Source organism: Macaca fascicularis, chromosome 20, assembly GCF_037993035.2.
Source record: "Macaca fascicularis isolate 582-1 chromosome 20, T2T-MFA8v1.1".
NCBI classification, from domain to species: Eukaryota; Metazoa; Chordata; class Mammalia; order Primates; family Cercopithecidae; genus Macaca; species Macaca fascicularis.
In genome coordinates, this window is record NC_088394.1 from 1,663,533 (window position 1) to 1,690,535 (window position 27,003).

At 54.3% G+C, this 27,003-nt stretch overlaps 1 protein-coding gene across 22 annotated transcripts in view; it reads right to left on the bottom strand.

The window, feature by feature from the left end:
- Positions 1-27,003, bottom strand: part of LMF1 (lipase maturation factor 1) — a 117,882-nt gene that overhangs the window by 62,007 nt on the left and 28,872 nt on the right. For 8 of the 22 annotated variants that reach the window (XM_045382025.3, XM_045382024.2, XM_005590823.4 and 5 more), the window contains exon 3: positions 14,870-14,880. The exons of 11 other annotated variants lie outside the window; for them this stretch is intronic. In XM_045382025.3, the coding sequence (XP_045237960.2) occupies positions 14,870-14,880 (11 nt within the window). Of the gene's footprint in view, positions 1-14,815; positions 14,881-27,003 lie in introns of all 22 variants that reach the window. 3 more of the 22 variants (XM_074028474.1, XM_065536692.1, XM_074028471.1) reach the window with 1 other exon arrangement.

A 27,003-nucleotide genomic window follows, 5' to 3' on the forward strand; every position in this document is an offset into this window, starting at 1 on the left:
CACACTGGCCCCGGCCCATCGGCCCCCACAGCACGCACTGCGTGTCCACGTTCCCCTCTCTAAGCAATGCACCCCAAGCACCGGTTCCACACGGACGCAGGAAAGCATCAGGATGAGGAAGTGGAGGAAAACGCGCTGCTAGGCAGGCGGGCCGGAGAGCTCAGCAGAGACGCACAGCCTCGGAGGAAGGCCAGGCCCACTCCAGAGCGAGAACGAAAATCTCCAGAGCACAAATGCCCTGGATGAGCTCAGCAGCAGCGTGGAGAACAGAAAGAAAACGCAGTGAACACGAAGACACAGCAGCCCCAGTGACTCACTCTAGAGACGAGAGGCTCTTAGAAAACAGCAAACAGAAGTACAGGGCCCGGGAGCTGGTGAAAGGCAGGCAGAGGCCTGATGTCCACGCTGGCGGAGCCACAGGAGAAGAGACAGAACATGGGGCAACCCCTCCCCCAAATATGGGCAAAAATTATCCAAATTTGGTAAAAAGTAGGCCTATCGTAGTCAAAAAACTGGCAACCGAAGATAAAATCCCCAAAGTCATCAGAGAAAAGTAACACGTTACATTGGAATGCTAGGAATGACGGTCGCCTTCCTGTCCGTCGGAAACAAGGGACAGATGGAGAGAGGGAGCCAGGCGCAGACCCTTCCCAAGGGGCCCCCCCGTGTCCAGAACGGGCATCTGCAGGCGTCTCCAGCAGCAAAGGACGCTGCGTTCTCCCCGGGGAGCTTCCAGTGTCATCAGAGCCTGAAGGAGGAAGCAACTCGGCACACGTGGCCCAGTGCAGGTGTGGCGGGAGCTGGCCTCAGTCAGCAGGTTGCCCGGGTCTCTGTCTCAGTGCTCAGCAAGGCCAGGACAGGACAGAACGGGCCCCATCACAGACTGCGCTTAGAAGGCACTCAGTGAAACAAGGACCATTTTCTTCTGGAGGTAACTCAACAAGGTAAGACTGTGAGTCAGATGCCTTGGATGATAAGAAGTCCAGGTAAGTAGAAGACAGGAGGAAGCTTCCCTAATATCACCTACAAATCTGCTTCCACTGGGGCAGTCTCTTCCCCTTTTCAGACAGCGCAAAGCCCTCCTGTGGTGAACACAGTCACCATAGCCCTTCTTGAGGGGCCGCTGGGTCCACGACCTCCTGGGTGGGCACATGGATCTGCGCTTCCTGCAGAGATGCTGACCAGATAGGCCCTGTGCAAAGTTCACCTGCGAGCCAGGCACTGGTACAAAGCCAAACCCCCGGCGGAGTGTGTGGGTGCGGAGACAAAACGCTCCACAAGTGCTCACAGGGACTCAACCTTAGAACAAGACAGTTTTATCTTCGTACAAATGGGAGTGGTGACGAGTGAGGATGACGGGAATTTCTGGGGCGACGGCCACTCTCTATACCTTGATGGGGCTCATGCAAGTTTTTTATCAAGGGAAAGACGCAATGTGCGGTGAGTTCCAGCTAACGATGTGCAGGCTGAAGCACCTGGGGAAGCGTTGATGCCAGCCCCACCCTGACGTGCACTGAAGCACCAACGCAGGGACGGGGGTCACGGGCGAGCAGACCCACTAAATAATGACGCAGCAAACCCCGTAAACAGAACCCACAGCATCCAGGCGGTTCCCATGCGGGTCTTACTATACAGTTCTTAGGAGAAAAACAATAAAGGTTAAAAGGTTTGAAATGTAAAGAAGATTAACTACATAGAAAATTTAAAAACAAAACACAAGTAAGAGAATCTACAGAAACAGGCTCAGCCACTGAGAGGTGTCAGCAAGGTCTGGGTGGAACATTAAAAACCCTGCGGGCAGGCCTGGAAAGCAGCGTTCCCCCGCAGCTGAGGAGTAAGGGGAGAGAAGCAGCTGTTTATCCCAGATGAGGTCCAGAGCGACACATTCCAAACAGCCGACATGGGACAGAGGCGACGAGGGAGGGTGGCCTGGACAGAAAACATCCAGGCAGCCCGGGGCACCCTGTCCCGCCCAGCCATGCTCCTTGGCAGCAACCACCCAGGGGCTATCTCACGGGCAGATCAGGGAAGCGCTGGTCCCCGCACAATCTCACCTCCACGGCGAGGTGGGAGAAGGCAGCCACCTCGCGAGGGGGCCACAGAGTGGGTTCTGATCCAGCCGTGAGCTCTCCCCTCCAGCCCACAGTGACCGGCAGCCAGGCAGGCAGAGTGGCCACGGGAGAACTGACCCAGCAGGACCTGAAGCGGGGAGACAGCGTGTGGGCGTCCACCCAACGCGGCCAGCCCTCGTGTGGACAAACAGCGGAGAAAAGGCATTACTAACATGGACGTGAAGAAAGTCGCTCGGTTTTCAGGTGTGATGTGGTGGTGGTTGTGTTGTTGCAAAGGCCCTGTCTTCAGGTGTATGAGGAACGTTTCCCAATGCGGGAATGTGATGCCTGGAATCTGCTTCATGATAAAACAGAGCAGGGGCGAGGACGACGCGGCAGCTGCTGACACCGGCACGGCGCACTGTGGCCTGCGAGGGTCCCAAGCTGTCCACAGTTCATTCCTCCCCATCGCGTGGCTTCCTGAACAGCCACGTATTTCCTAACTCTGCCCGCTGAGGGGCCGAGAAGCCGCAGCTCCCCAGTAGCAACAGGCACCCCAGCACCCACATCTTGGTCTCTGAACACCCTTCCCCACTAGACTTCTCAGGGAGCTTGATCCAGGGCTGGAAAGACAAAAACAGGAGATGGTTGTCTGGCAGCATCACAAAGCAGGAGGAGCACAGGACGGGCGGCAGAGGGTGCAGGGGCTGAGTTAGGGAGCAGGGGGAGCGCAGGACGGGTGGCAGAGGGTGCAGGGCCTGAGTTAGGGAGCAGGGGGAGCGCAGGACGGGCGGCAGAGGGCATGGGGCCTGAGTCAGGGAGCGGGGGGGCGCGGGACGGGTGGCAGAGCGCATGGGGCCTGAGTCAGGGAGCAGGGCGGGCGCGGGACGGGCGGCAGAGGGTGTGGGGACCAGAGTCATAGAGAGCAGGGGAAGCGCGGGACGGGCGGCAGAGAGCGTGGGGACCAGAGTCATAGAGAGCAGGGGAAGCGCGGGATGGGCGGCAGAGAGCGTGGGGACCAGAGTCATAGAGAGCAGGGGAAGCGCGGGATGGGCGGCAGAGGGCGTGGGGACCAGAGTCATAGAGAGCAGGGGAAGCGCGGGACGGGCGGCAGAGAGCGTGGGGACCAGAGTCTGTATCTTTGTCTGTCTCCCCTGCCTGGGGCCATGCACCGAACCTGCACCTGTGTCTGCGTCTCCCCCAGCTGGTGGCCACAACAGTGTCTGATGGGACCAAAAGAGCTTCTGGCCTCTCTGCTGCTCGCACAACTCCGGACGCACAGGCCTTTGCCTGGCAGGGCAGCCCCACAGGGCCGTGTGAGGACGACAATGGCTCACCCTACCAGACAGTGACCACCACGGCTGGACAAGCCGAGAGAAGGACCCATCTCAGCAGCTGCTTTTACATGTCTTTCTATAAATGTGATCACGCAAAGAGTTTAAAAAGGATCCTGGTGGTTTGCACGGACAGTCCCTGCTACTCGGGAGGCTGAGGTGGCAGGACAGCTGCAGCCCAGTCGTTTGAGACTAGCCTGAGCAACATAGCAAGATCCTATCTCTAAAAAAAAAGAAATCCTCCATAAGAACACTGCTTTAGAAGGAAGCGGAGGAAGGGCTGTGGGCTCTGAGGCTCACCCTCAGTGCAGTGAGGTCACCTGCTCCGGGGAACCATCTTAGGATCCCTGGGATGGGCAGAGGGACAAACTCGTCAGTGGCACCCCATCTGGCAGAGAACCTGCCCCACAATCTCCAGATCCACAGACCTACAAAGCATCTGCTCCAAGCAGTAATAATGAGGTCCCGAGTGGAAATCTTCAAAGTGGAGAGAAAAAAACTGATGGATTGTCTAATGTGTTTGATTCTGTAAAAACAACAGTATTGGAAAGGGTTGACCAGTTGCACTGGTACGGGTGGAAGAAATTAGTGAGAGATGATCAGCGATGAAAAACCAAGCCAATCAAAAAAGAAGAGGCAACTATAAACTCCAAAAAAAAGGAAGCGTTATTAGAAAAGAAGTTATTATAGTTCACTACTTGGCTCAGCAGTCACAATATTTACAGAGTCAAAATAAAGACTATTAAACTAATAAAAATCGTATTTGTGACATAGCTTACTAATGAGAAGAACATTAGGGTGTGTGAGGGCAATCCCTGTCATTCATAAGAGGACACGTATACACAGTGTCTAACTGTGATGTGCGAAGAATAATCCATATAAACCCATCAGTCAGAAAGACAGATAAATACCGGAGTAAGTGCTGGAAGTGATAAAAGGGTTGTCTGGAGAACAGCATTTGGCTGAGAACTGATAAGACAGGTACTTCTGTTAGTATTATAAGTCAGGTAATACAATTGGACTAATCATACACATGCCGAATTTTTTTTTTAATAATTAAAAGAACAATCATCAGGCCACATTGGCCACAGTGTAATAAAATCAAAGTTAAGAAACAAAAGGTCACCTGTAAAACCCTGAGCGTGTGGCATTTTCGAAGCATTTCTCCAGGTGGTCCTTGGTCTAAAGGCATCAGCGCTGAAGGTTATAAAACCACATCATCGGCCACTGTCGGGGCAGCACGGGGCCTCAGGTGGTGGGGTGGGGCAGGGACACAGCCAGAAGAGGGTGGCCGCCCTCCAGTTGGCTTTCATTAGCAGAGAAGAAGAGATGGAAAACAGCTGAATCAACCAACTCCAGGCAGTGGAAATGATAAACCCCTTTCTCCCAGAAAAAGCAAGCAACCTACAAAAGGCAAAAATTAATGAGCTCGAGTATATTTTAAAATTCTGATAGATAAAACCAGCTCTTTGAAAAGACCCACGAAGGGGATGATCTACGGCGGTTCTGGCAATGGGCAGTGGGGAAAAGGAGGAAACAAGTATTAAGCCCCAGGCGGGAGAACGGACGCAGGCCTGCTAGGGGGCGGCAAGGCCACCGCACAGACTATGCCCTGTGGCTGGCAGCGGGAGGGTGGAGGGGAGGAGTGCGCGAATCAGACCCTCATCCGTGGGATGCTGGGAGCAAGTCCCTGAACGCCTGCTGGGCTCAGCTGCCCCCTGCAGAACGGGTGGTGATGAAACCGCCCTCTTCAGCCACCACAGCGCCACATAGGAAGCTCCAAGCTCACTGTCACTGCCACTAATCCACAGGAACGAAGAGCGATGCCACCAAACATCCGGCATCCACACAGTCTAACATAAAAACAACTAAAAAGCGATGCGGAAGATTCTAGATTAAAGCCACCCAAGCGGATTCAGGACTGGAAGTATGAATTACAGCGACAAAACCGCTCCTCAGGAGCTGAGAATCCTGCATAGTAAAGAGAGAACCATGGCTTTGAAATAGCAATGGATAACAACGTGATGGGAGAAATTCAAAACCAACAAAAAGTTAACGTTCACGTGAATGAGACAAAACGGACTTTAAAATCTGTTTTCTCGGTGGGTGTGGTGGCTCATGCCTGTAATCCCCTGGAGCACTTTGGGAGGTCAAGACAGGAGGACGGTTTGAGCCTAGGAGTTCGAGACCAGCCTGGACAACATAGCAAGACCCTGTCTCTATAAAAATGAAAATTAAAAAATTATACGTGGTGGTTCATGCCTGTGGTCCTAGCTACTTGGGAGGCTGAGGTGGGAGGATCACTTGAGTCAGGGGAGGTCAAGGCTGCAACGAGCTGTGATTGTGCCACTGCAGTCCAGCTTGGACAACAGAGCAAGGCCCTGTCTCAGAAAAAAAAAATGTATATATATATATAATTTATATATACATATATACATCGTTTTCTTCTAGGTTCAACTTAATAATTTCCATCAGATACTAGTAAATGGAAAAAAGGCAATGAAAGAAATGTATCTAATATGGCCCTGTTTGAGTAAAGCAAACATTTACCCCTAAATCCTGTGTGTGCATCTGCATATGTGTCTACGTGTGTGCATGTTTGCACATGATCTACATATGTGTCTCTGTGTGCACATGTGTGCACGTGTTTGCATATGATCTGCATGTGTGCATGTGTTTGCATGATCTGCATACATGTGTCTGTGTGCATGTGTTTGCATATGATCTACATACGTGCCTTGTGTGCATGTGCATGTGTTTGCATATGATCTGCATACATGTCTGTGTGCATGTGTGTGCTGTTTGCACATCATCTGCATATGCGTGTGTGCATGTTTGCATATGATCTGCAAATGTGTGCACGTGTGTGCATGTGTTTGTATATATGTATATGTGTCTGCATGCATGTGTGCGTGTTTGCATATGATCTGCATACGTGTGTGCGCATGTGTGCACTTTTGTATATGATCCTCATATGTGGGTCTGTGTGCATACGTGCACGTGTTTGCACGACTGGCATACATGTCTGTGCGCATGTGTGCACGTGTATGCATATGATATACATGTGTGGGTGTGTGCACGTGTGCACGTGTTTGCATATGATCTGCATGCACCTATGTGCATGTGTTTGCATATAATCTGCACACATGTCTGTGTGTGCATGTGTGCACGTTTGCATACGATCTGCATAAGTGTGCATGCGTTCACGTTTACATGTGGTCTGCATGCGTGTGTGTGCATGCATTCAGGTGTGTTTGCATATGATCTGCGTGTCTGTGTGCACATGCATGCACGTGTTTGCATATGATCTGCATACGTGTGTCTCTGTGTGCATGTGTGCACGTGTGTTTGCATATGTCTGCGCTTGGGTACAAATCTGAGTTGGCATAAAGATAAGGACAGACAGAACAGCAGGTTAACATAGGGTGGATGAAAATTAGATGAAAAAAGACTACACTGAAAACAAGTGCCCACCACAGATGTGCACGCACACGTGTGAAGAAGGTGGAACCCGGCACCACGGCACACACCCTAAGGGGCCCTGGCGTCCACCCAGAGGCTTCCTCTTCTCCTTCACTGTGCTGGCTGCATGTAGCACCCCAGGGAGCCTGCAGGTCACGGCCAGGATGCCAGTTGCTCCTCAGGTCCCCATTTGCCACCTCTCCTCTCCCCGAGTCCTCCCTAGGCAGCACCCTGGGCCTACGGTGGTGTCCCAGTAGCCCAAGAAGACAGACAGCCTGGCAAGTAGTGACAGAGAAGCCACCAGGCGAGAACACCACTCCTGGAGCCAAGAAAGACCCCAAGACCCCAGTGGAGAGCACTGGAGGGTCCAGAAGGGCTACTGCATCCAGGCGGAGACTCAGGCCCAGAGGCCTCCAGAGATGGAGTGCAGTCTGAGGGCAGCCTCTCCTTCTCTCATGCCAACCAAGGGCCACTCGTGGTGAGGACGCAGCAGAAGCCGGTCAAGAGCCCTTTCTCATCTTGGAAATGGCCCGTGGAAATGGTTCACGGCTAGCTCATGTCACGTGGGGGCTCTAAACGTCACCCAAGTGGGCTTCCCTGTCCTTCCTATGAAGAACACAACCAGACATTGAGACCAGAGACACGCAGGACCACAGTCACGCCCGCCCCAGGTGATGGGGAAGGGCTCTGCCTCGCGGTTTGCGGGAACCCTCTGGAACCACACTCTACAGGACGCTTCTCCCCCAGGGAGGGGCCGTGCAATTAAATCAATGCAGGAGTACGAAGGAAAGGACCCAGAGAGGGGCTGGCTCAGCCCACTGGTTGCAGCCTGGCAGCTGGGCCAGTTCCCGGCAGAGACCATCAAGGCTGCCACTGATTAGGGAATAATTTAATTAAAAGAAACTGCATTCCTGACCCTGGGAGCTGGGAAGGGGAGGGAAGGGCCATCAGCTAAAGGGGCAGGAGGGCTCTGCATGGCGGGGACTGGGGCTGCTTAGTGGAGCCTGGCGCAGCCCAGGAGGCTCAGAGCTCACCCAGCAATCGCTTCCTGCAGGCAGGCTCTGCTCCAGCACTAATAGGGCTTAATAAAAACTTCCACTTGGGCCAGTAAACCCCTCATTACGCTGTTTTTAAAGCATGAATTTAAGAGCGGCAAGGGTGAAGGGTCACACGGAGCATTTAATTCACAACGGCTGGCGAGAGGTGCTGCTGCAATGGAAAACACCCTAGTGTCTGGGGTGTCTGGGGCCCCGCACACGCCTGGCGACACTCGGCCTGCGTGGGGACAGCCCAGAAAGCAGACCTGAGAGGTGGGGAAGTTTCCCTCTTGGCAAGAGCACAGCAGCAAAACCCAGGAGGGGCCCGGGGCACTGGGAAAGCCTCCTAACGTAGCGACACACAGCTGAGTTCCAGCACAACCTGCAATGAGACCCGGCCGCTGCCCCGCACAGGCACCGACGCTGGGACAGCCCCCGGTCCTGCCTCCACGGCTCACACAGGAGCACTGCTGCTGCTGAGAGTCGTTCCTCACACCCGCTACGTGGACGTCCCCCCACGGCCTCCACGTGTTTTCAGCTTAACCGCAGTCCAGTCCCAATGAGACCCGGGCCGCCTGTGTGTCTGTGCGGACACCTGGCCCAGCAGAGACGAACGCCCCAGACCAGCTGGCATTGGCCTTGCAGAAGATGAGGATAAACCAGTCATTCATCAACGAAGCTTCTTACTCCAAGGACCCCAAATTCCCCCAGGCCCTGACGTGTCCAGCGCTCACCTGGATGGGACTGTAGTAAGAAACAGAACCCACTTCCTACAAAGGAATATCCTGGGAAGGTGGAGACTTCCAGAACCCTTCCCTGGATCCCAGGACCCTCACTCCTGTGCACGTCCCCAGCTGACACCCTCACTTCACCCTGAGGCAGCAGCGGGGCAAGGTGTCCAGCCCCTCCCCTCAGGCAGTCACCACCAACCGCCTGGTCCCCTGCACGAGCCCATCCCCATTCCCCACGAGCCACCCCGTGCCCCATGAACCCACCCCCGCGCCCCCACGTGCCCACCCCACGCCCCACGTGCCCACCCCATGCCCCCTGAACCCACCCCCGCACCCCCACGTGCCCACCCCACGCCCCCTGAACCCACCCCCGCACCCCCACGTGCCCACCCCACGGCCCCTGAACCCACCCCCGCGGCCCCACGTGCCCACCCCACGCCCCCACGAGCCCATCCCCATGCCCCATGTGCCCACCCCATGCCCCATCAACCCACCCCCACGGCCCTACGAGCCCATCCCCACACCCCACGAGCCCACCTAATACCCCCAGGGGACCCAGTGGTGCAAGATGGGGTAGCATCGCCTGGAGGCAGACACCTACAAACACCCAAGTCCATCAGGCTAAAATCACAAATAAATTACAAAACCATTTTGGGGGCCTAAAACACTCCAAAGGCCTTGGGAACCTGTTGGTCTTCCTCTGGGACTCTATCTGGGCACAAGGACCCTGCAAAATGGCCCGGGAGCTGAGCTGGAGGAAGCCCTGCCCTGCCGCGGCCCCTGTGGCCTCTGCCCCCTCCTCACAAAAGGCTGCCCCCTGGTTCCAGGACCCCTCACCATGAGTCTCTCCTTCCCCTGGTCACATCCCAGCGGCCAGTGGGGTCACAATGCTGTCCCATCCCGTGCCCATGCCTGAAAGCCCGGCCATCCCTTCCAGCTGCCCAGGCCTGGGAGGGGCCAGAAAGTGTCTCCAGAAGCACTGGGGACCGGCCCTGGTCTCAGTCCCAGAACAGCGGCTGTGGCCTTTGCTGTTTCAACCTCACCAAACTCTGCAGACGGGAGCCCCTTCCTAGAGCCTGCTCTCCTCACAGAACCAGGCGCTAGGCATGGTGCCCCATGTGGGATGGGAACAGTGCTGGGGGGACAGGGACCACGCTGGAGGACAGGGCCCACACTCGGGAGATGGGGCCAAGCTGGGGGGACAGGCCCACACACTGGGGGACGGTGCATTGCCGGCAAAAGCGGCCTGGTCCTGGAGGGAAAGCAGCCGCCCCACGGAGCCCCGCCACCCACTGCTGCGGGTCCTCTCGGGTTCCTGCATCCTTTCCAATGCACAAGGGCGGCTGGAGGCTCCAGAGACTCCCAGATCCAGGCTCACTGAATATCAAAAGGTGCACTCGCCGCAGGCGGCAGGAAGCAGCCGCGCTTGGGGCTGCAGAATTCATTACCGTCAGGCTCCTTCTTTGAAGTGAATGTTACCAAACTCAGCAGCCCTCAAAGCTCAGCTCTATCTAAACTCCAGCAGAAACACGGACGGCAGAATGGGGTTTAACAAATATTGTGGTTTTCCTGTGTCCTGGAAAGCGCAGCCCCGACGAATGTGGCTTCCTCCTGCCCAGCAGTCGCGTCCGTCTGAATGGGGCGCAGGGCCCTGGGACACAAAGCCCAGGACAGCAGCAGGCGAGCTCACCGGAGGCGCTCTTACAACAGGAGAGAGATGCGAACAGAGACCCAAAGACCAGCCTGGGCAGCACAGTGGGACCCCGTCTTGACAAAAAGTTTAAAAATCAGCTGGCCATGGCGGTGTGCCTGTAGTCCCAGCTAATCAGGAGTCTGAGGCGGGAGGATGGCCTGAGCCTGGGAGGTCAAGGAGCTGAGATTGTGCCATTGCACTCCAGCCTGGGCGACAGAGCAAGACCCTGACTTGAAAAGAAAAGAAACGTAAACGTTCTGTGGATGGTGTGGTCATCCTGAGAAAAAGGAAGACACTAGCGAAGCGGGGTGTACAACTCCCCAGCCGGCAGCCATTTCACTAACAGCGGCTGTGTGTATTTCAGGCCGGTCCCGCTCACGCCCACAGCATCATGAGAGCATGTCCCGGGGAGCCCACACCCAGCCGTGAGCCCTCAGAAGATAGGATTTGCTGCTGGTGAAATGTTAGGATCTTTGACTGGCAGCTTCTGCAGACTGTGCTGGGTTGAGAATGGTCTGGTGCCAGGCACAATGGCTCATGCCTGTAATCCCAGCACTTTGGGAGGCCGAGGCGGGCAGATCACCTGAGGTCAGGAGATGGAGACCATCCTGGCCAACATTGTGAAACCCCATCTCTACTAAAAATACAAAAATTAGCCGGACCTGGTGGCGGGTGCCTGTAATCCCAGCTACTCGGGAGGCTGAGGCAGATAATTGAACCTGGGAGGCGGTGATTGCAGTGAGCCAAGATTGCCGCCATTGCACTCCAGCCTGGGCAACAGAGCGAGACTCTGTTTCAAAAAAAAAAAAAAAAAAAAAAGGCATGGGACCGCCCAGCAGGGAAGCCACAGCTATATGCAGAGGATGTGAGGTGCGGCCAACGCAACCAAAGACTAGAGGTTTTCATTTCACTTAGCTTTAATTAATTGTAAAAACATGTGCCAGTGGCCGGGCTGGGTGGGGGCCCTGGGAGCCTGGACCACCTGGAGCCAGCTGGCTGCTGCCTGGGGGCGCGTACTGCCGGAGGATGCTGCTTTCCTGGCCGCAGGGTCCCGGGAACTGCCCCCACCCCCCACCCCCCCATGCCCAGAGCCACCTGATCTCCACTAAAGCCCACTGTGCAAAATGAAGACAAGGACGGCATGAGATGGACACAGAAGCACACGTGGCTCGGATGAGGTGAGGAGCACAGGCACAAACTGCCTTCTCCCAGGCCGCCCCGAACAGGCCACAGGGAAGGAGCCTCCCCAGAGGTCTCAGGTCAGGAAGCCTGACCTCCAGTGCCTTTGGTTTAGCTGTTCTGAGGCCCAGCGCCCAGCGTCATACCTCAGTAACTGGCAGCTCTACGTTCTCCAAGATCAGGGAAGAGAGTTCAAAGATGCGTGGCCGCTCGGAAGGCAGGGAGAGCTCTGCCGAAGCTACTATGAGTCTTCCGAATTTCTGAGCGACAGTCCAAAGTGACGTGCTGAGCCGCTGCAGGGTCAGACACAACATGAAACTCAGGCTCACGAGGGCTCCCAGGCGGAAAACATTAACATTAACGAGTCAACGATTCGCTTCTGAGTCCCTACAACGACCACCTGCCACTAAAGAATCCGTTAGAATGTGTGACGCGCACCTGAAAACACCCAGGGAGACGCAAAGAATTAGGTAGACTATGCGATGTGCACCTGAGAACGCCCAGGGAGACGCGGGCACAGAAGATGGGCTTCCGTTGGCTGGGAGCGCGAACACAGCCCCTGACGGCGGCCCCACAGGCTCACATCCCACCCCCCATGCACACCCCATTGCTTTTGCTTCAGCAAGTGGTTGGGGACACGGGAAGGTGGCTCCAGAGTCACCCGGCCCCTGGACAGCCTCTGCCGCTCCAGCACTGCCTCTGGGAGTCCACTTCCCCAGGCGCTTCCCCCACACCCTACTGAGAGGCTGTGTTCCCCAGGAGGCCTCACAGGCGAGGGCACGGGGAGGGTGGGCTCCAGGCCTCCTCATCCTCAGCAATGGGTCCTGTGGCCTCGGTGCTGAGACAGGGCAGCACTCGCAGGCCCATCCCCCACAGGGAACACACACGCATGGGCTGCTGCTCCCTGAGCCTGCCCCGGCCCACCCACTCACGGGGAACACACACGCATGGGCTGCTGCTCCCTGAGCCTGCCCCGGCCCACCCACTCACGGGGAACACACATGCATGGGCTGCTGCTCCCTGAGCCTGCCCCGGCCCACCCGCTCACGGGGAACACACAACCTTCAGCCGCTGCTCCCTGAGCCTGCCCCGGCCCACCCGCTCACGGGGAACACACACGCATGGGCTGCTGCTCCCTGAGCCTGCCCCAGCCCACCCGCTCACGGGGAACACACAACCTTCAGCCGCTGCTCCCTGAGCCTGCCCCCGCCTGTGCGTGGCGCCAGCGGTGCTGGCCATGTGCACTGGCCTCACAGGACTGGGTCTCGCCATCACTGCTCAGGATTCACAGCATCAGACAGCAGGGACTTCTCCTGCTAAATACAGGTGTCAGGACCTAAAGGTTTCGCTGCTCATAAGAACTGGGAAAAAATAGTACTGTTATAATTTACTATTTTAATTTTTTAAAGTTTTTTTGTGGTGACAGGGTCTTGCTACGTTGCCCAGGCTGGTCTCGAACTCCTGGGCTCAAGTGATCCAGCTTTAGCCCCTAAACTGCTAAGATTATAGGCATGAGCCACTGCTCCTGGCCTGCTATAATTTTAAATAAATAAAATTTACTAAGAAAAGATTTGTTTATCTAAGTGTTGAAGAGTATAGTTTTCTCTGTGGGCATTTTGGTATTGAATGCATCCTAACGCACTCCGGGGGAGGCCCGGGACTCCGGCTGCCGCACACGCTTCCTTACATCTGCTCGCTCCTCCTGACGCACTCTGGGGGAGCCCGGGACTCAGGCCGCTGCACATGCTTCCTTACGTCTACTGGCTCCTCCTGACACAGTCTGGGGGCGCCCGGGACTCAGGCCGCCGCACAAGCTTCCTTACATCTGCTCGTTCCTCCTGGCGCACTCCGGGGGAGGCCCGGGACTCCGGCTGCCGCACACGCTTCCTTACATCTACTGGCTCCTCCTGACACAGTCTGGGGGAGCCCGGGGACTCAGGCCGCCGCACATGCTTCCTGACATCTACTGGCTTCTCCTGACACAGTCTGGGGGCGCCTGGGGACTCAGGCCGCCGCACACGCTTCCTTACATCTACTGGCTCCTCCTGACACACTCTGGGGGAGCCCGGGGACTCAAGCTGCCGCACAAGCTTCCTTACGTCTACTCGCTCCCACACTCGTGGGCACTCTGCTCCCTTGATGCAGCCACGCAACTGGAGGGCACAGAACCAGCTGGTTCCGACCAGGTCGTGTCAGATATGCAAATTGAAAAGGAATTCCTGAAATAATTCATTGCTTCTTGCTTTAAGAAAAACACGGAAACAACGAACAGGTGTAAGCATGCAGAGCCGCACGCCCTGACGGTGCACACTGAGCCAGGTAGCACCCAGCAGCCAGGAAACCCATGAGTGACAGTGGCCGAGGTGGCCTGGTCCTCTGCAATGACAGGTACCGGCCTTTTAAGGTGATTAAAATCAGGAATAAGGTTCTTTTATATTTACATTTTAACAGATTCTGATGTTCTTCCTTTCTTTGATTCGAACCAAATTTCCAGCATCTCTGGTGCTCAAAAGGAATGAAAATATGTGAGGAATAAAAGCATGAAGACAGTGACCTCTACCACAAGGACACAGGCCCTAAGGCCTGAGACAGTGAAAGGGGCAGGCAGAGATCCATGCCCAGACAGGCCGCCCCTGCTCTCCCAGGAAGGGGCCGAGAGCCAGAGAGGTCAGGGCAGACACAGCCTGAGTGAGAGGCCCAGGCCAGGGCCTTTACCAGCAAAGACCGGCGCTTCCACCTGCGCCCTGAGGTCAGGGAGAAAGGCGGGGTGGCAGTGGTCATCCTTCCCAAGGTCCTGGAATCAGGTCCACTTATCAAGCCACCATGTGTCCCATGACATTCTGGAGGTCTCTGGGCCCAATGGAGGGTGCACCCACTGTCCTCTGATCCTGTCCTGCCCACTGGACAGCTGCCCTCTTCCCGTCCTCCAGTATTGACTGCGTTGTGTGGATGGGGAGGACCTCCGATCCCCTCCACCAAATGAAGCACAAGCCAAAGTGCCCCCCAGCGTTAGCGCCGTGAGCAACATGAACCTTCTCTATGCCGAGGTGCACACAGCCTGAGTGTCCACGGGGGATGGGCCCGTGGGTGCTCTGCCTCTGCTCCAGGGCAGCGGTGGGGAGACCACACCTGTGAGATTCCTACGATCACACGTGCGGCCATCCGTCTGTAGGTGCCTGGGACCTGGAAGCCCAGGAGCTCCCACATCCAGGAAGGAGGCACGGATCAGATCACAAGCGCTCACCACTGCCATCCGTGCATACTGGGAAGGCTGATGGCAGAGGCTAAGGAACGGGAGAGGCCAGGAAAAGTGTGTGAAGATACATACCAAACACACAACGCTCAACTCTCGCAGAGCTTTCTCTAAATGCATCTCACTTACCGAAGGAGTACCTGAAAAACGAAAGAAGAAACGTGTATTAACACTTTGGCTTGTCTCGACCAAAACCCAGTTTCCCCCCCGAGTGAAGCCCACTCCGGCACCCAGGACAGTGTGGGGTCAGGGAAATCCTGCCGGGGGACCTGCCCGCCGGGCATTAGGGGAACAGCAGCCCCTCCCCACGGCCCGCATACAGGCAGGCCCAGAACAGGCAACCAAAACACATTCCCAGATACACCTACTATGTACCCACAGAAATTAAAAATACGTATTTTGCGGATGAGTGAATTAATGCTTATTTTTTTGCAGCATCAATTAAATGCCACAAAAAATGTCACCCTTTGGAATCTGAAAATTTAAGGACATCACATGACGTCGAGCGCAGATCATTAGAAAATGGATCTTAAATGAAAGGAATTGGTGGGAAAGGCTGGGAAAGGCCTGAATCGCAACCAAAAGGGGCTTCAGTGATGCTGTGACCTGCTTCTCACCCTCAGACAGCGGAGCTGCAGGCAAGTAGCACGCGTGTCTAGAGGACCCCAAATCACAAACGTGGAGCCCCCCGACATGCACCGAACACACAGCTTCCAACACATCCCACACCTGCCTCAGCCTCTGGCCTCTCTAACCCACCCCACCTCAAGACCTACCCTTGGACTCTAGAAGAAACCCCCTCTGCCACCTATGGTCCTGCAAGAGGCGGGCAGGACGCACCGATGCCCGTGTGAGGAGCCCTGCCTCAGGTGCTCAGTGCCAAGCCCAACGCAGAAGGCACAGTATGTGGCTCGTGGACATGAAATGTACACAACAGGCCAGTCCACAGACACAGGCCGTAGATCGCCAGGTTTCTTCTGGGGTTGATCAGAATTTTTTTTTTTGAGACACGGTCTCATTCCATCACCCAGGCTGGAGTGCAGTGGTGCATAAGCTCACTACAACCTCAACCTCCTGGGCTGGAGCAATGCTCCCGCCTCAGCCTCCCGGGTTGCTGGGACCACAGGTCTGCACCATGATGCCCCACTAATTTTTGTATTTTCTATAGAGGTTCTGCCATGTTGCCCTGGCTGGTCTAACTCCTGGACTCAGGCGATCCTCCTGCCTCCGCCTCCCTAAGTGCTGGGAAGACAGGTGTGAGCTGCCCCGGCCAGAATGTTTTAAACTTGGTGCTGATGGCGTCAGAGTCCATGAATATGTACATTGACTTGTACACTTTCTATCAGGGCTGTCTAATCTTTTGGCTTCCGTGGGCCACCGTGGAAGAAGAAAAATTGTCTTGGGTCACACATAAAATATACTAACACTACTGATGGCTGATGAGCTAAAAACAAAACAACTAATGTTTTAAGAAAGTTTATGAATTTGCTTTGGGCCGCATTCAAAGCCATCCTGAGCCGCGTGTGGACAAGCTTGCTTTAAATGCAGTTTTACGGTATGTGAATTACATCTCGCTAAAGACATTAAGCAGCAACGTTGCCTAATGAAATCTGTAGGAATGAAAGGCTACAGGGTGTGGGACGGCCCGCAGGGCCCACTGCCCGTCCCAGGGCTCCCTACACCATCCGACCTTTGGATATGTCTGTGATTTGCCCCCTTGACATTACAATAAAAGCACAGCGAAGGCCATGACAAACGACATCTGAGCTGTGAGGGAGGTGGGCGGGGACAGAGCGCTGGAAGGCTCATTCTTCAACCACATCAGGTGTGTGGCTGCCTCAGCGGCTCTGATGTCTTTTTAAACCATCCCTTACCCGGTAGAGATCCACACTATTTATAGGTAAAAGAGGATTAAGTCTGGATTTGCTTTTCACTCCAGAGGAAGGAGGTTGGGAGGGAGAGAGGGCACCCCGTGGGCTGAGGAAGGAGGCTGGGAGGGAGGACACTCCGTGGGCTGAGGAAGGAGGCTGAGGAAGGAGGCTGGGAGGGAGAGAGGGCACCCTGTGGGCTGAGGAAGGAGGCTGGGAGAGAGGGCACCCCGTGGGCTGAGGAAGGAGGGTGGGAGGAAGAGAGGGCACCCCGTGGACTGAGGAAGGAGGCTGGGAGGGACAGAGTGCACCCCATGGGCTGCAGGATGCACTCCCTGCCCCCATTTCCATGACCAAAACCTTCCAAGCAGCCGCTATACATACTGGCTAATGCTAGAAATAAATTTATCCCCAAAATGTTCCCAGTACATAACCTTAGTTGAACAGAGAAAGGAAAAGGAGCTGATTTTTAAAATCCATAAAGAATAAAAGCTTTGCTCTTTTATTAGCCAGGTGTGGGGACGCACGCCTGTAGTCCCAGTGGCTTTGGGGCCGAGGCTGGAAGATGGCTTAAGCCCAGGAGTTCCAGACTGCAGTGAGCCAAGATCGCGCTGCTATTGCAGTCCAGCCTGGGCGACAGGGCAAGAGACCCGATCTAAAAAGATGCAGCCTCACGCTTTTATCAGAAGGGACCAAGGCCTGGAAGAGTTTTAGTGACTCAGTGCCACCAAAATACAAGTGTTGAGTGGAGAAGGGGTGAGCCCAGATGCAGCTGCCTTCACGTCGGCTGAGGGTGTTTCAAAACGCATTCTTCTGTCACTTCACCTGCTTTGAATTTTGAATTTCAAGGCTGCCTGATAAAAGATTCTTTAAATAGCAGGTTTGAGCTAAGGCAATGACATGAAAAACTAAAACGTCTTATTACTTTCACAGCTTTTATTATATTCTCAACAGCTGGGACTTACGTTAGCAGACACCGACTCCATGCAGTTCTCTTGGGGTTTGTTCTGCTGTTTTGTTCTTTAAAGAAACTCAAGTCCTTCCTCGGACGGTGGGACGTAGACTTTGCTTTTGGATGGTCGGGGTTAACGCGCTCCCTCTGACCGCCTTGTGAGGTCAGGAACCTGCTTCCCTGTGAGCCCCCACACCCGACTGACAGGCCGTTGGGGTCTCTGTGCTAGGGAGGCAGCCAGACCCCGGATGGCCTGCAGATGCTGCACACGGCCCCCGCACAGGCCCTGCCCCCTTGCACTTCACAGGGCTCCCGTTTCTACAGGAAGCCTTTGATTTAAAAGCACATTTGGTTCCAGCTATTTATCATCTGTAAAAAGGCCTCATGTAAATATTTGTTAAATTTTATGCTCCCCATTTTGGGGCAGGCTAGTTGTAAGTTTGTAAGAAGTCTTCCACCTTCTGGCCTAGCACAAAGAACTTTGCTGGAGGCCTGTGTAGAAAGTGTGTAGTAGGAACTCAGTCATGAACCATGCTCTCCTGAACCACGCCCGGTTCCTGACTTGTGTCTGCAGCTGACCACATCATCAGGACTGAAGTCTTTGTCATGCGGTGAAGGCCAAACGTGTGGATTTATTTACAGAAGTTACCAACAAAAATACCACAGGAAAAGAACAGCACCTTTGGGTGAGAACAGCTGGGGGGCTTCCATGTCTACCCGCCTCACAGGGGAGGGGGTGCAGCACCCACCAGACTGCTGTGCCTCCCACCCAGTCACCAGGACGGGGTGCCAGCTAGCACTGGCAATGTCGGAACGCTGGGTCCCGCTGTGCAGGGCCATGGCTTGCCTGGCACAGGGAAGTGCTAGACTGAACGGTGGCTTGCAGGGACGGCAAGGACGGCGCTGGACGGCGGCTCATGGGGATGGCGGGGGCAGGGCTGGACGGCGGCTCGCGCGGACGGACGGCAGCTCGCAGGGACGGCGGGGATGGGGCTGGATGGCGGCTCGCGGGGACGGACAGTGGCTCGCGGGGACGGCAGGGATGGGGCTGGACAGCGGCTCGTGGGGACGGCGGGGACCGGGCTGGACGGCGGCTCGTGAGGACGGACGACAGCTCGCGGGGACGGCGGGGATGGGGCTGGACGGCGGCTCGTGGGGACGGCGGGGACGGGGCTGGATGGTGGCTCGCGGGGATGGGGCTGGATGGCGGCTCGCGGGGATGGCGGGGGCGGGGCTGGACCACACGTACCAGGCATCAGCACCAGTGAGGCAACTGGCTCACTGCAGACATGACCGCTGCCACCCCAACGTTTAAGTTCATACAACAGAGAAAATAAAATGGTAATAACAAGAGGTGTCTTCACAAACATCTGTTGCCTGTTGCCACTTACTGGAGCTGCCAAGAGGAAGTCCAGGTCCCAGGGCTGTTGGGAGGACCCAGGCTTTGAAGCCAGGCAGAGCAGGGAGCACCCAGTGCGTGTGCGGCTCCCATGGACAGACGGACGGATAGACAGACGGACAGATAGACGAACGGATGGATGGGCGGTGCTGCCATTACTGTGCGAAAACCAACCTCACAGTATATATTCCATTCACTACAGGTGAGCACTTTAAAACAGGATGTAAATAGCCCTTAAAAGTGTAAGGAAAAAGTGCTGGAGGCTGTTTGGACGCAGCACCAAAGGCAGCAGTGAAAATGGGGAAAGACGGTAGACTGGACTCCACAGAGGAACCCCGTGTGGAAAGCAAAGTCCGTTGCATGCAGAATGGGATGCGGCCGAGGGCTCACACCTTCCACGCGCGTTTATCTTCTGCTGGAGGCAAAGGCCCAATTCCCGGACAGCAGGGCCTCTTACAGATGGATAAACAAAGAACGTTCACACCAAAGGGAACGGCAAAGGCAAAACACAAATCCCCAGAGAAACAAAAAAGAGCAAAACCAAGAAAAATTCCTTGGCAGAGAAATGTGTATTTAAATAACATTATTTTCACTTACAAACGCTCTGGTTTTTCGGAAATGGGATGTTCTGAGTAGGGAACAGGACAACAGCACGCTGCCCCCGCCGTGAGCGTGCAGCCCTGGGTAAGGGCTGGCGGCACCCCGTCCACCAGGCACCACGCACACCCTGACCCAGCCGCCCACCTTGGGAGCTTAGTTCACTCCGTAAGTCACAACCCTGCAAAATATCCCCGCGCCACAAAGCCGGCCACTGAGGCGCCACTTCCAGCAGTAAAAAACCAGGAGCCACCACCGACGTGCCGGCCAGTGGGCTTGGCGCAATGAGCAAACTCATGTAACAGACCGCCCTGTGGCCACCACACGCTCCGCCAAGCAGCGGAAATCCAGATGGGCGCGTGGCATCTGAGGCCCTGACCGGTGCACTGCTGAGGCTGCCAAGCGCCAGGCCTTGGCCCTGCTCTCTCTGCGGCGACCCGGACCGCTCTCCACGTGGCCTCTGCCTCTGTCGGGAGCGGGACACGCTGCCCAAAGCTGCTGTCAGACAACGTCGGTGAGATGGGAAGATGCTTGCCATTTGATGGGAAGTAAAAAAAAGTTTAGTTATTTCCAATATTGTCATAAGGACTAGGTAATGAAAATTAAGTGAATAGACAGGGAATAAAACAGGATGTGCCATCTGCACCCATTTTTGTTACAGAGAAGCCCGAGGCCGTGGGCTAAAAGGAGGTCCCCAGAAAGACACGTCCACATCTTAATTCCTGAACTCCGTCTTATTTGGAAAAGGCGTCTCTGTGGAGGTAATTAAGGATCTCGAGGTGAGGGCCTCCTGGATTATCTGATCACAGGCGTCCTTATCAGAGAGAGGTACCAGGAACCCTGAGACAGACCAAAGAGGAGGAGGCAAAGCGGCAGGGACTGGAGTGATGTGCCCACAAGCCGGGGACGCCCGGAGCCCCGAGGGACTGGAAGAGACGAGGAAGGACCCTCCCGTAGAGACTCGGAGGGAACTGGCACTGCCGACACGCTGATTTCAGACTTCTGGCCTCGAGAACTGTGGGAGAGTAAATGTTTCTTATTTGAAGCCTCCCCACGTGGTCACTGTCATGGCTGCGGAAGGCCGCCATGCGTCTCTCAGGCCATGGGAAGTGGTGTGGACGTATCTCCATTCCCGGATGACCACGTCGAAGCACAGGCTCACCCACCGGGGACCAGTGTCATGGAGGACAAGGCAGGTGGCGTGGGAGGGTCCTCCCCACAAGCAGCACCCTGCCCGGGACGACAAGCACAGGAAACAGCGGGCAGACCCCGAAGAGGAACACCGTTTATTTAAAGGGATGCACAACTTTAAAATATCAGTGTCATGAAAGATGGACGTCCCAGAAGACCGGACAACTAAACCCAGCGCCTAACCCTGCTCTGGAAAGTAAATGCTGTGAAGATTATTCTTAGGTCAGATGACAAACTGGAAAACGAGCGGGAGATGCGGTCACAGAACGGCAACCACGTTAAACTTACTGCAGCGGATCCCTGCGGGAATGGAAAGAACCCTCTTCTTAGGAACGCACTCGGAAGTTCTTCGGGGTAAAGGGGTTCATCGACTATGTCAAAGTGGCTGATAGCATCGTTCTGACCTTCTGTGTCCTCATTTTCTTTGTGTAGTTATTTCAATTATTGAAAGTGACTGATGTTAAAATCTCCAAACAGAATTGTGAATTTGTATACTTCTTCCTTGACTTCTGCAATTTGTGCTTCATACATTTCGAGCTCCAGTATGTGACGCCTTTATGTCTTTGTGATCAATGAACTCTTTCATTACCACAAAATGTCTCTGCACGCCTCCGGTAATACTCCGTGTCTTCAACTTAACTTTGTCTAAAGTTGATTCAGCCACTCCAGCTTTCCAGTGCGTTTATGTAGTCTATCCTTCTTTATCTTTATCCTTCCTCTTTCAACTAAATTTGTACCTTTATATTTAAAGCATATCTCTTGAAAACTGCATATACTTGATTTTTTCAAATTGATTTTTTTTTTTTTTTTTTTTGAGACGGAGTCTGGCTCTGTTGCCCAGGCTGGAGTGCAATGGCCGGATCTCAGCTCACTGCAAGCTCCGCCTCCCGGGTTCACGCCATTCTCCTGCCTCAGCCTCCCGAGTAGCTGGGACTACAGGCGCCCGCCACCTCGCCCGGCTAATTTTTTGTATTTTTTAGTAGAGACGGGGTTTCACCGTGTTAGCCAGGATGGTCTCGATCTCCTGACCTCGTGATCCGCCCATCTCGGCCTCCCAAAGTGCTGGGATTACAGGCTTGAGCCACCACGCCCGGCCTTTTTTTTTTTTTTTTTGAGACGGAGTCTCACTCTGTTGCCCAGGCTGGAGTGCAGTGGCACGATCTGAGCTCACTACAACCTCTGCCTCCTGGGTTCAAGTGATTCTCCCTGCCTCAGCCTCCCGAGTAGCTGGGATTACAGGCATGAGCCACTACGCCCAGGTAATTTTTGTATTTTTAGTAGAGACGAGGTTTCACCATGTTGGCCAGGATGGTCTTGAACTCCTGATGACCTCAGGTGATCCACCCGCCTTGGCCTCCCAAAGTGCTGGGATTATAGGAGTGAGCCACCGTGCCTGGCCTGATTCTAAATCTCTGTCTTTTAAATGGAAGATTTAGTCACTTACATTTAATGTAATCATTGATACGGCTGATTAGTTATTTTTTTGTCTTCAGAGTCTCATCTGGTTTTTCGTCCGCTCCTCTGTTCCTGCCTTCTTACTATAAGCAAATGTGTCTAATACTCCATTTCAGTCACTCCACGGGCTCCTCAGCTCCATATCTTCGCACTACTTTGAGTGACTGCCCGAGGGCTAACAATAGGCATTCTCGCCTGCTCACAACAGACCTGGGGTTAATATTTTCCGCTTCATGTAGAATTTAGAGAGCCAGTGACGTTACAGATTCAGGAAGGATCCCCTCCCTCCTTTGTGCTCATGTCGTGTATATTACAGTTTTTGCCTCAGTTGTGTCTATAATAAATTAAGAAAAAAAGAAATAGAGAACTTTTCATATTTACCTACCTTTACCATTTCCAGTGGATTTTACTCCTTTCTATAGATGAGTTTCTGCCTAGCAATAATTCCTTCAGCCTGAAGATATTCCTTTAACATTTCTTACAGTGTGCCTGCTGGCAAAGCTTTCTCTCAGTTTTCAGTTATCTGAAAATGTCTTTATTTTGCTTTCGTTTTTGAAGGATATTGTCACTGGACAGAACTCTGGGTTGACAATCGTTTTTCTTCAGAACTGGAAAGATGCCAGTCCACCGTCCTCTGACCTCCAGTGGTTATAAGAAACCAGACGTATTGGAATCTTTATTCTCTGAGTGTAACGTCTTTTTTTTCTGGATGCGATCAAGAGGTTGTCTTTGGTGTTCGGTAGTTTGACTACAATACGCCCAGACAGGGTTTTCTCTTACTTCTACTGCTTACCGTATGCTGAACTTCTTGGATTTATACATCTACATAGTTCAGCTATTATTTCTTTAAATACTTGTTATGCCCCATTCTCTGTGTCCTCTCTCTGTGGGGCTCCAATCACATGTATGTTAGACCACCTGGTGTTATCCCACGTCACTGATGCTCTGCTCATTTCAATCTTTTTTTGTGTTTTTTCTTTAGCTTGGATAATTTCTAAAGATTTCTGTTAAAATTCATTGAGGCTTTCATCTACCATCTCCAACCTGTTATTAAGCCCATGCAACAGATTTTTCAGTACAGATACTGTACTTTTCAGTTCTAAAATGTCCAATTGGCTCTTCTTCAAAGATTCAGAGACTCCGCTAAATTTCCCATGTGTTCGTTCATTAAGACTGCTACTAGGCTGGGTGTGGTAGCTCATGCCTGTAATCCCAGCACTTTGGGAGGCCGAGGCGGGTGGATCACCTGAGGTCAGGAGTTTGAGACCAGCATGGCCAACAATGGCGAAATCCCGTTTCTACTAAAAATACAAAAATTAGCTGGGTGTGGTGCCGCACACCTGTAATCCCAGCTGCTTGGGAGGCTGAGGCAGGAAAATCGCTTGAACCCAGCAGGTGGAGGTTGCAGTGACCTGAGATCTCACCACTGCACTCCAGCCTGGGGGACAGAGTGAGACTCTGTCTCAAAAGAAAAGAAAAAGAAAAAAGAAAAAAAGAGGACTACTTCCCTTGAGCCCTTGTGTGTACCCATAATGGCGGCCTCAAACCCTCTTTTCTCTTTTCTCGGCTATCCCAGTCAGTTTCTCGTGACCTTTTTAGTTTCCTGTATAGGGATCCTATTTTCCTGTTTCTTTCCCTGTGAAGTAGTTTCTGATTCTAGCTATCATGAAAGATCATAACATCATTGAGAGGTTAATTTTGTCTGCTTCCTTTGGAGAGTGAATGAATGAGTCTGTCTGGTGAGCAGTTGAGCTACTGGAAGACGAACTTGGTCTTTCCAAAAGCTCAATTAGGGTCAGTCTAGAACAGAGCTTTTCTAGGGCGAGAGGAACCCTCTTCCTAAGATGTGGCCTTTCTGGGGGCATGGGCTGAGTGCCTAGGGTCTTACGCAAGTCGCCTCCGGACCGGCTGATGGGGAGGCTTATCTCCCAGCACTGTGGGACCCTCAGACTCACCACTAAGGTCACCACTCCCTACCTGCCGCTTTCCACCAACCCTCAAAGACTCTCACTCTCCATGTTCATAGCTTAGAACAAACCCAAAAACTTAGGGGAACCCGTGTAGGTTTCTGTGGTGATGTCTGTTAGCTCCTTTACTCTGGTGCCTTGCCGCACAAACGCAAGCGACCCTCAACTCTGACCCCTGCCTCCTGAGCTCGGAGACGCCTTGTGTTCTGCTGGGTGCCCTAGCTGCGGTGTACAAGGCGTTCAGGCAGAAGGCTGGGGCTACCAAGGCCACGCTGTATGTATCTCCTTTCCAGGGACAGCAGTCCGGGGCACCTGTGCCACCTGGTATTTCACTTGCTGACGGTTTCATAGTGGGGAGGCTGGTCCTGCACCTGCCACTCCGCCATGGACAGGCATGGAAGCCATGAAGACAAATCTCTTATTTTAAAGTATTGTTTCAATGTGAGACATCCTCTCCCTCAAACTGCCCCTGCCAGTGTGCCCCACTATCCCAGTCCACAGGACCACAGCCACCCCGCGTGGGCAAAGGCCAGATGTCAGTTGTGTTCCCCACGTCCGCCCCTGGCCTCCTTGCTGCCTGCTGAAGTCTCGCCCTGTCTACGGCCCCAGCGCCCCGAATGCCCCATCTCTTCTCAAGCGTCATCCCTGCCCCTTTAGTGCGCCCTGATGATTATGGGATGTACTCCTTGGAGTCAAAGAAATACATATCTCTTGTTAGGTTAAAAAAAAATTAGGGGGTTGGGCACCGTGGCTCACGCCTGTAATCCCAGCACTTTGGGAGGCCGAGCCAAGTGGATCACTGGAGGTCAGGAGTTCGAGACCAGCCTGACCAACATGGTGAAGCCCCGTCTCTACTGAAAGTACAAAAATTGGCCAGGTGTGGTGCAGGTGCCTATAAGTCCAGCTACTTGGGAGGCTGAGGTGGGAGAGTCACTTCAATCCAGGAAATGGAGGCTGCAGTGACCTGAGTTCACACAACTGCACTCAAGCTTGGGCGACAAGAGCAAGACTCAGTCTCACAAAAAAAAGAAAACAAAAAAAAAACCCCAGAAAATATTTGGCTGGGCACGGTGGCTCATGCCTGTAATCCTAGCACTTTGGGAGGCTGAGTCAGGAGTATTAAACTTTGAGCCCAGGAGTTCAAGACCAGCCTGGGCAACATAGTGAGACATCCATCTCTACAAAAAATAAAAATATTAGCCAGGTGTGGTGCTGGGCGCCTGCAGTCCCAGCTATTTGGGAAGCTGCGCAGGGAGCATTGCTTGAGCCCGGGATGCTGAGGCTGCTGTGTGCTGAGACTGCCAGCAGACACACACAGGCTCCCACATGAGAGACGCTCACCCACCTGCCGGGCTCTGGAGACTAACCCCGTCTAGCCGGGAAGGTAACTGCTGTTTCAGAGGTCAGCTCACAGGCAGGAACCGAGCGCTACGCAGGAGTCAGACACCGCAGACAAAGACACCCAGGGTCTGGCTTTTCCCACGCCATTTGGAAGCAGGACACGACCATGACCCGGCTGACAGAGGAGACGCCTAGGGTGGGCTCTCTCAGTGCCTGGCCTGGTGTGGCAACCGCCACCCCTCCCACTACGGGGTCCCTGAACCTTGTGAAATGAAGAGGACGTCACTTTTACCATCAAATACGTCTACGCCTTGTCAGATCCCTTCCCATGTGCTAACACAGAGACACTGGCTGCAGCCCAGCCAGGGAGGGCCCCACCCACCCAGTCGGGGCGACGCAGGGGCAGGTGGTGGAAAAGGTATTGCAGGTACTTGTGGAACCTCCTTACATCGAAGTCCTGGAGTCCAAACATGTGTTAATCATCAGTGAGAAATGGAGCACCGAGGGCGGTGTCCCTGGGCGCTGGCGGCCTCCCAGCGTCCCCTCCAGCCCTGGCGCTGCTCTCAGCACTCTTTGAAATGGAGCCGCCATCCCTCCTGCCCAGGAAGGAAGCTCCAAGGGCAGCTCCCTCCACAGGAAGGAGGACCCCTGAGGTGTCCCCACTTTGGTCCAAGTTCCTGGAGAGAATCTTTCCTTCCTTCTGGGGTTGAGACGGTGGGGAAGGGATGGCAGTGCTGCCGTACTGAAGGGCAGCAAAGCAGCCCGCAGGGCCACTGCCAAAGCCAAGTGCAGACGACAGAGCCAGAGCCAGCGTTTTGGAAAAGCTGAAGCGACTTCAGACACTGCAGCAGACGCTGTGCTCAGGGCTCCGGCGTCCTGCAAGGCTGAGTGGCTTTATGTGACACGAAGGCCAGCTCTGAGCAGAGTCAGAGTCCCTCTCTAAAGTCACTTAGAGTTTTATGCAACAGTTATTAAGCTGTGGCGCTCTGTCATAAATGTTGCCAAACCCCTAGATGTTTAAATTTCTAGACCAAGAAGACAGACCCCCAAAGTACCAAACCAAAAACGTGCAAGTCCACGCTGCCACAAGCCACGCTCAGGCGAACGATAAACAGGGAGCAGAGAGAAGCCTCCTGCGCAGGCGGGCTCGCGACTCCTGCACCCCCCAGAGGCGGGTGGAACCCCACTCCTCCAGTGAAGCCTGCACAGTGACGTCCTCACCACGAGCGAGGGGGTGAAGGGGAAAAGCCGCTTCACTGTCCAGACGCCCTACAAGTACAGCCCCCACCAGGCCACCCTCGCAGAGACGGCTCAGGCCAATGACATGTGTAGGGGACGTGCGTCACAGGGCCTGAGGCTTCAGGGGCAAACCACAAACAGCCATATGCATTGCACGTGCCCCAGCCCTGCACACTCCCGTGACAGCGCCTGACCCCAGCACACCACTTCAGCCTGTGCTGACAGCTCATGGGCCCTCGGCAAAGTCAGGCCTG